General features: G+C 42.0%; 1 protein-coding gene across 2 annotated transcripts in view; it reads right to left on the bottom strand.

Moving 5' to 3' along the window:
* Positions 1 to 6,922, bottom strand: part of PEX7 (peroxisomal biogenesis factor 7) — a 62,250-nt gene extending 55,328 nt beyond the window's left edge. The window contains exons 1-3 of one of the 2 annotated variants that reach the window (XM_006084427.3): positions 6,698 to 6,922; positions 5,126 to 5,183; positions 4,111 to 4,261 (exon numbers count right to left, since the gene is read on the bottom strand). In XM_006084427.3, coding sequence (XP_006084489.1) covers positions 4,111 to 4,261; positions 5,126 to 5,183; positions 6,698 to 6,827 — 339 coding nt within the window. In that variant the 5' untranslated portion in view covers positions 6,828 to 6,922. The remainder of the gene's footprint in view (positions 1 to 4,110; positions 4,262 to 5,125; positions 5,184 to 6,697) is intronic. The other variant, XM_006084428.3, reaches the window with a different exon arrangement.
* Positions 6,923 to 9,955: the final 3,033 nt, after the last annotated feature.

The raw sequence follows: 9,955 nt of genomic DNA on the forward strand, positions 1-9,955 counted from the left end.
AAAACTCTCCTTTGACTTTAAATCCTTTTAAGTGTCTCTGCATATTTGGTATAAGAGACAAACTTTGAATAAATGCTGTGCTTCTCTTTAATGAGTTTTAAGTTGATCATGAGAAATTCTTTCTCTTAACAACCTCATGGAGGATGACTTTTATGAGATTCCTACAATTCTCTACTCATCACCCTTCTTGGTGTAATTTGAGTTTTATAAACAACTAGAGGCCCAGTGCATAAATTCATGCACCAGTGGGGTCCCTTGGCCTGGCCTGCAGGAATCGAGCCGAAACCAGCTCTCCGACATCCCCTGAGCGGTCCCGGATTGCAAGAGGGCGCAGACCAGGCCAAGGCACCCCACTGGTGCATGATCGGGGCTGGGGAAGGACATGGGAGGTTGGCCAGCCGGGGAAGGACCATGGGAGGGCTCCAGGGCATGTCCAGCCCTTCTCGCTCAGTCCCGATCGGCCGGACCCCAGCAGTAAGCTAACCTACCAGTCGGAACATCTGCCCCCCTTGGTGATCAGTGCACATGATAGCGACTGGTCGACCGGTTGACTGTCTGCCCCCTGGTGGTCAGTGCACGTCATAGCGAGAGGTTGAGCAGCCTTAGCATATCATTAGCATATTATGCTTTGATTGGTTGAATGGACAACTGGACAACGGGACACTTAGCATATTAGGCTTTTATTATATAGGAGGATTGTGAGAAAAACAAGAAGTAATGTTATGGCACATAGAGATGGTTGGCATCCAAAGGGTTCCTTCTTGTTCACACAACCCCAACTTTGTCCTTCAGGAAAAGCTCTGTCCCTTCCTCATCTGAAGGGTGAATCTCATTTAGGTGAAAGCAGGAGTGGTACAGAGTTAGAACTGGGCATGTGATGCTCTTCTAGCCACTAAGACATGAAAAGGTACTGCTGTAAGGCTTTAGTAAAGTCCCAAGATAGGGACATTCACTTTTTTTGCTCTTTGACCTCACAGGGTGATGAGATAATAGTTGGAACTATAAGGAGAATAAGAAGAAAAGAAACCCACTAAGGATAAGAGAGTGGAAAGACAGAAGGAACTTGAGTATTTGATGGCATTGTCAACCTTTGAATTAACCAAGCCTAGACCCATTCCACCTCCATATGCTTGGTTATGTGAAATAATAAACTCTGATTATTGCATGCATTTTTTGTTCAGTTTTTTATTATACTAACAGCCAAGGCATCCTAACTGATACAAATGATTTTCAAAAACTGCATTTGAAAAGAAAATGAGGAAGGACAATCTAGAATAATAGTCTGACAAAAAACAAACAAACAACAAAGTATGTCCTCAGTTAAAAAACACAAGTTACATAATTAGAGGATGATGTAAACCTAGTTTAACAGCAGTTCAAATAACAAAGATTGAGATACTTTAGTAATAGATTAAAAGTAACCCAACACTATGACATGGCTGAAGAAAATATATAGCCAGGTTAGGTAATATTATTAGAATTAGAGGCTCAAGATTATGTTGGCAAAGTCTTATAAAGCCCAGCACTGATCAACACATTTATGGGATAAATTAGGCATAGAATATTAAAAGCAACATTAAAGAACAAGAGAGTATGCAAAGGAGTTTACCAGGAGGGTGACAAATGTAGAGACCATGTAATCTGAGGACAGGTTAAAGGAATTACAAGTGCACAGTCTGGAAGAGAGAAGACTGAAGGGGACATGATGACTATTTTCAAGGGTTCTCCTGGAAAAGGGAGATTGGACTTAATCTCACCACTTCACAGAAAGGGATTAGAAGCAACAGCTGGTTGCCTGGAGAATAGATTTGGGCTTAAGAGAGCTGTTTCTAACCATTACAGCAATCTAAAAGTCAGGTTAGTTATGGAAACAGTGAAATTCAATTTCACAGAAATGAAGCAAAGACTGAGAGACCATCATGAGGAACATTCTAGAATAGTATTTTCCAGAAGGTAGTATGTACAGGGTGGGGCAAAGCAGGTTTACAGTTGTGAGTACATGAAACACAGTTTATTCTTAAATTATTATTACTAGAGGCCTGATGCACGAAATTCATGCAAGGGGCTCGGCCCTCGCAGCTGCAGTGGTTTGCCTCGGCTTGCCTCAGCCCTTGCAGCCCCAGCTTCGTCCAGAAGGTCTGGAAGGTCGTTTGGCTGTCCAGTCCAATTAGCATATTACGGTTTTATTATTATTGATTAACTAAAGGCCCAGTGCACAAAATTCATGCACGGGGGCAGGAGGTCCCTCAGCCTGGCCTGCACCCTCTCCAATCCGGGACCCCTCGGGCGATCCCACAAACTGGCAGTTGGACATGCCTCTCACAATCCGGGACCGCTGGCTCCTAACCGCTCACCTGCCTGCCTAACTGATCACCCGTAACCCCTCTGCCTGCCTGCCTGATCGCCCTTAACAACCTCTGCCTCGGCCACGACCCAGGACCCAGGCTTCCCTCCTCCTACTGGCCGCAGGAACCCGGGACCTGGGCTTCCCTCCCTCTGGCCGGCCACAGGCACCCGGGACCCGGGCCAGCTTTGCTGGCCGGCTGCAGCCGCTGGTGCCGGGACTGCAGGTGGGCAGCTTCTCCCGGGCCCAGCTTTGTCAGGAAGGACATCCTGAAGATGTCTGGTCTAATTAGCATATTACCCTTTTTTTCATATAGATTATTGCATTGTTTTCCATACAAACAACTGTAAACCTACTTTTGCTCCATTCTGCAGTACACACACCACTGGCTGTATGAGATGATTTTAATTGGTACGTAGACTTTATTTTATTCATTATATGTTTATTTTAACATATGTTACAATTTAATAAATATATATATATATACTAAATTAGCTATCAATCCTATGGTTACATGAATGTAACTATTTTAGAATGAGTGAAATAACATAAAGCTCACTTAAAGAAAAACATTAAGTGATATAGCCTACTTAACATAATTAGATATTTTATGACCCATTAGTTACAGCCCTAGAATTTATATAGATAAACAATACACGGCACCAAAGATTTAATAAAAAGAAAAAAAAAACTTTTGAAAGAAAAAATATTAAAAAAATTTTTTTTTAATTAATTATATATAGTATAAGAATATGGCAAAATCATGAAGGTACCACAAAAATGTCTGCATTTTGGACATCCTGCTCTGTGGAAATTCTTGCATTGAATATCCTGAAACTAAAGTTCTTCTTTACCAAAGTTGCCTTAATTTTCAATGATTCTATGAAAATATAATAATTTATAACTACCCTTATTCAAAGAGCCTTCACAATAAAATAGAAAAACTATAATTTTTCATAATTTTCACTCACAATTTTAGAAACACTGATTTTTAACAGCTATAGCTATAAAATGATGTCTGGAATCCTCATAATGAATCTTTTATCACAGAAGACTAATATTGCATCTGATAAGCATTTACTAAATAAAGGCTTCTATGGGCCAGGCCCTGTGTAGACACAAATTTTAAAGTAAATTTGCAAGTTTTCATTTGAAGGATTTATTGCTACCTCAAGAAAAATGTTTAGACATTTAAAGTAAAACATCAAAAGAAAATGTCTTTACCATCATGTTCATTAAAAACATAGATGTATTTTAATATAACTTAATAAGATCAAACTATTTTTTATGCTACACACTATCTAGAAATATGAACCAGATTTAGATTTAAAATCTCTTCAGTAATTGATGCTCTTGCTCCAATATATTCTGAAAATCCTCGGGAATCCTACTGAAGACCTAAAGGCAATCTTGCGATGTCTTTGTGAAAAGTCCGCCTACGTCTATCTTAAGGCAGATTATGGCAGGCATATTCCCACAGCATGAGGACAGTGACGGGCCTCTCTGGAGGAACTGATGCCACGGTATGCTTACTAATGGAGGCATTTCTACTGACTAATGAGAAGCCTGACCTCTTCTTCTTTCCTAGCTCTTTCGGCCAAGAGGTAGTTTATGTCTGAATAATCAAATAATAAGTGACTTACAACCTATAGGACAAACACCAAAGCTTAAACTTCTTATCCCCTGAAGACATTTCCCCAAGTTTGCATCCCCAAATATATTTCACCCAAAGAAAAACCATAGGCCCAGGGAGACTCCCTTCCTACCTCCTGAGTGTGCTCCTTGTAGACTTGCAGTGGCCCTGTGGGTTTGGCGGTGTCCCAGAGCTGCAGCGAGCCATCCCCACTACAAGTGACCAGGACATGTTCATTGTTCTCACTCCAGGTCACGTCAAACAAACCATCGTTCCAGTCAAAGCTATACCAGGAAAAATTACAACAAAAACATCTAGTTATATAGGCAGTTCAATATAAAATAAAAATAACATTACAGTTTTTTTAAGTTTATCACATTTTAACACATATTATCTCACCGGATCTTCACAACAATGAGAAATAAGTACAACTGGCACTTGTCATATGCAGAAACAAGTTCGGAGAGGTTAAAAGAATAGCCTAATTCATACAGCTAGAAAACTGTAAAGCTATATTAAAATTAGGTGAGCCCGCTAGCAATACAGCACTATTTACATGAGGGCATGCTGCCATACTTGGGTGCTCCCTGTTTTTTGTGGTTCAGAGGCGGGACTAGCAAGCACTTTAAAATACTAATTTAGAGCAATAATTTCAATGTCTCCCATAAATCTTTCACATGAGCCATGAGCAGGCAGTTATTTTTCTGACAGCATTTCCTTTCCTTTCTCTACCTTGACTGCTCTGACGGAGGTGTTGAGTCCAACATACAGACAAGACATGCATGGAAAGACAGGAAAGATATCTACAAAATGGGTAATTAGCTTCTGAGTGAGTGAAGCTAAACAACATTAAGAAGAGAGCAAAGATACAAATGTCATACAGTAATATACTAATTAGTTCATTTTTTTTTTTTAGTTTTATAATTCCTAAATGGACACTAAGAGACAAGAGCTGTAGAAGAAAAATGACAATCAAACTTAATGGCAAAAATAAGTTCTACACTATGGAAATGCTGAAGTTTCTTTTATACTGCAGATTTTAAAATTAAAAAAGGTGTATGGATAAAGAAGATTCAAAACCAAATTCTATTAAGGCTTTAATAGCAAAAGAGAATACATATAAGTTAATAATTAGAGAACCATCTTACCTTCTAAAAATCCTAAGCCCAGATTCATCTTGATCCAATATTAGCAGAGTTCCACAGCCTAAGGAAAAAAAAAAGTTGAGGTCATGCTGTTGAACCCACCAAGGGACCATCTAGGTCAAGAAGGGATCAAGCACCGAGTACCCAACTTTACTACCATGAATTTCTCCCTGAAGTTAATGAGACCATATTTACAAAATAATGGGTTTGTGTTCTCCATTTGTCTTTCTATATTGTGCTTCAATCATTAAATATTAAACTTATCATCTCACCTATGCTTGGAATCCCGATAGCCTAACAGAGGAGATATTTGAGTTCAGATTCTGTGGCCAGGCAGGTACCAAGCACACAAAAGTCCTAGATGGGTATTATCATCATCCCTATTTATAGGTGATAAACCCCTGGCTTACAGACCTGCAGGCCTCTGCTCCTGCTCCATCACACTGCCTTGCCAATAGATCTCAAATGCATTAAACATGGGTTTTTAAGACAAAATAGCTGGTGGAATTTACCACAAACTTGGTGGTAAAGTGCTGAACAGAATATATGTTATATACCAAAGATGAATTATTTTTATTAAGGGACCAGCATATTTTAAGTTATATTTGTTATAGGAATTGGGGAGGGGACTCTTTTATTTATACCTGACTGGTTTGTGTTTTTTTTTAAATACTAACTCCTTTGAAGTTTTTGTAAAGGTTTTAATTTAAAATATCACAAACTCATCGGTCTTCAGCCTAACTGATGGGCAATTATTGTAAATCTAAATGTGCAAGCGCTAAGAGCTAATGGTGAAAATATAAGAAAGCAAATATTTCCTCCGAGTTTTGGAAATCACAGTATTGTTTTCAAAAACTACTGCAGGAAGCTGACATTATGTAGGGACTTGTTTCGTAGATTTTCAGTGTGTAAATAATAGCTAGGATATGAATTAAGAGAAGAAAAATTAAGACTGAAACCCTGCATTTCAATCTAGTCCATGACAATTAACTTAAACCCCAAGTAAGTGCTTGCAAGTAAATGTCTGTATTCCTGCTGAGACAACAAGCAGTGAGGGCAGAACTTAATACATTTCATAATGGGAACTGCGAGGAGACTGCGAGCGCCGGCTCAGGGGCGCTCGGTTTCCCGGTTTCCCGCTGACGGCCGAATGCTGGCTGCGGGGAACCGGAGGAACCAACAGGCACTGGGGTGACCCCGCGGGCCGTTGTCCAAGTGCTGTGGTGGGTCCGACCGGTCCGAGGGGCCCCGCGGGCTAAACACACTCTCCCCAGGGCAGCGTGTGCCTGGGGGATGGGGTGTCAGACGGCTGCGGGGTCGGTGCGCTCTCAAGGAATAAGGACAAGGACGCGGGCCACTAGGCATCTTCCATCAGCTACTTCCGCACCGTAACTGGGGGGAAACTGACACCAGCTCCCCACACCGGGCAAAGTGGGGCGCGGGGCCGATCGGCTCCTCCGCTCCCCCTGGCGTTCGGATGCGGCGCCGTCCGCTGTCGGAAGTGCTTCCCGACGAGCGGGAGGAGCCGGCTCGGCTGGAACCCGCCCCCGCCCCGGCGGCGGGGCCCGGCCTCACCCGCGATTCTGTAGTGCTGCGCGGCGGCGCAGGCCAGGCGGCCGGGCAGGTACGGGGAGAACTCGGCGGCGTAGCCGTGGCGGCCCGGCACCCGCAGCGTCCGCACCGATCCGCTGTGCGCCGCGCTCATCGCGCCCGCGCCCCGGGGCCGCGCCTCCCGGCCGCTGGCGCCCAGGGGACTCCGAGGCGGACTGGCCCAGAAGTTGGAGACTCGGCGGACGAGGCGGAAGTAAGGACACCTGGTGTCCTGAATGCTGGGTTTCTATTGGTCGCAAGTGAAAGGGCATGGACGCCAACGGAATTCATTTTTGTTTTGGGCAAAACAAACTAATTGGCGCCACCTGTACTGAACTGGCTAAAACAGGGCAGTGTGGGCTAGGTGACAACTTTAATTTTGCATATCAGCCTCCATTGCGGGGCTCTCTGGGTTTTATTAATTCATTGAGCTTTTGAAATTCTGGCATCAGGAAATGTCTCTCATTAATACAAAATGAGACAAGCTACCACAAACTCTGAAATCATGCAGCTAGTCCAAAAAGCAATTGAGAGCTGTGTTGCCCAAGATAACTTGAAGTAATATTAAATCAGGTGGAGTGAAGCTAAGTAAAAAAGGCATTAACTTAAAAAGAAATCTCACTACATATATTGTATAGTAAGTGCTCAGATGCAGAGCTAATTAAGGAAAACTAAGGCTTATTCACTCATTCATTCAAACATTTACTAACCATGTATTATGTGGAGGGCAACCATATATAACTTATCTGGCGAACAAGACACTCTGAGAGTGAAAGAGGGTGCAGTTAATAAATAAGCGAGGTGAACAGACAGTTTAACTATACACCAAGTACAGTGCTAGGCACTTGGGATTCAAAAGCAATAACATATACTCTATGCCCTCAAGAGATAAGTCTGGTAGACATGTCATCAGTTAAATGTAATCAAAATAATATAGATGCTAGGAGAAATATATATGGGGTAGAGAAATATATATGGGGTATTTTTTAAAAAGTAAATTGTCAATACTGGAGGATAGGGGACAAGGGTCAGAAAGGAGGTAATGTTTATGGTGAGTAAATGATGGTGACGTGTTCTTTAAGTAGACAAGGAGATGGAGGTCACCGCAGGAGCAGGTATAACATGAGCAAACCAAGGAACCTAAAACAGTATGATTGTGACTGCCAGGACTCAGCCTAACCACATGGAAAGGGGATGGTGAGGAGTATTGGGTGGAGGGATTAGAGTGTTGTCCTGGGGCTGGATCATGAAGAATCTGTGTGCAATACCAAGCGAATTGGATTTCTACTGTAAGTTAAACAATACAGGACCATAGGAGTTTTCTAACATGAGAAATTAAATTACTGAGTTTCCATTTTAAAAGATCTGGGCAACACTAATCTGGAGGACAGAGATTAGAAATGGGAGGTCGATTAAAAGGCTTGAGCAATAGTTCAAGTAAAAAATAAGATTTTAAACAAAGATAATGGAAATGTTAAGTAAGAGATGAGATTTTAAGGCAATAACTCATAATATATGACATGTAAATAAGAGGGAGGATTCAAAATGACTTCCATATTTTTTACTTATATGCCTGGATGGATGTAGGGCCTCCTCACTGAAATCAGGACTATGGGAGGAGGAAATAGGTTTCGGGGGAAATGAGCTCCAGTTTTAACATATTGAATGTGAATTTCATATTGGACACGCCAGTCAGAAGCTAAGGGAGTTCTTATTTGCATGTAAAATATATGTGAGCCATGAAAAGGATTGCCCTCACTCAGGAAGAGAGTGGTATGAAAAGTGAAAAGGGCCAAAGACAGAAAATACCAGATGTAAGATGCGACAGAGGAAGAGGAGCTAGGGAAGGATTGGGAATCCTATTAATTAATTATAATGGTCAAGAATACAGCTCTAGTTGGGAGAATTTGCATACAACCCTGTCATACATATTTAGATGGATAGATCGAGAGTGGGTCCTACATTGGGAAAACAACTCGGCAGAGTTCTTAAGAGTATCAGAGAAAATAAGATAAAACATCTATTACAGTCTAGGCATGCAAAAAATATGACACCCATTGCTATTATAGCAGGAAAGAATTTTCTAGCACAGACCCAAGTATTCAAGAAGTAGAGGATTTCTTTATTTTCTTGAACAAACTTAAATCTCCACCCCCCTAGGCCGTTAGAAAATTCAAGCTCATCAAATTTGGGGTTTCCTGGCATTCCCTAGGGTCACACCAGAATCTGACACTGGAATGTAAAGTTTAAACAGTAGGATCATCAGCACCTGAAACAGTGTCTGGCAAACAGTGAAGAAGGGTCTCTCAGCTTCTGTCTGTTAGGGTCACCTTAGACATCTCCCCATGCAAGTCTGAATTATCGTGTGAATGCGCATTTCCATGACATGCTTGAAGCCAAGCAGGGCCCAGGTATCTTTACTGAGATGGGCTCCCACTAACCAGGAGGGGGGTAGAGACAGGGATGGGGAGGGGGTGAAGGCCATGAAACCATTCCCACCAAGGGGCAGGGCCACAACAAGGTGCTGGCCCTTCTCCAGGCTGGAGACACTTTCCCACTGATCTTTCACTGCCATCACATCGTCATCTCTTGCCTCCCTCTTCTCAAGGACACATCAAAACTCTGTTCAGCGAGTTTCAAGACTATAAGCAGCTTCTTTGCCAGTACGTCAAGTGCCCTGAGGCCAGGAATCACACAGGAACTGGCTATCTAATTGGAATAGGGAAAGGAAAAAAACTCCAGTACAGCAAAATACAAATCAATACCAAACCAATTGTCCTGGCATACTGTCAATGAAGAAAAGGAAAACATCAATTAACCATTAATTAATAACAATTAACAGTAAAAACATAGATGTTTAAAAGCTAACAGAATGTTACATATGCTTCCTCCCACTCCTAATCCACACAAGCCCCAAACTCTTAGCATACTCCCTGAGATGGGACATGGGTGCCTCATCACCCAGGCAGTACAGTATTCCTCATATTTCATATCCCTGCCTCTGAATCTCATTGGATAATTTTTATAATGCAGATTCTTAGGACACACCATGGACATAATCATTCAAAATCCCAGGCCTGGAAATGTGCATTTTAACAAGCTCTTCTGAGCAATTCTCATTCGTTGACTAAAGCATAGAAAAGAAAAGCACATTTGAGAAGTGCCCAGCACTGACAAGGACTTGAACAGTGGAAGCACACACTAGGAGCAAAAGGGAAAAGACACTGCAGGCAGAGCAAGCTG

The sequence above is a fragment of the Myotis lucifugus genome, unplaced genomic scaffold (assembly GCF_000147115.1).
Source record: "Myotis lucifugus unplaced genomic scaffold, Myoluc2.0 scaffold_11, whole genome shotgun sequence".
Lineage (NCBI taxonomy): Eukaryota > Metazoa > Chordata > Mammalia > Chiroptera > Vespertilionidae > Myotis > Myotis lucifugus.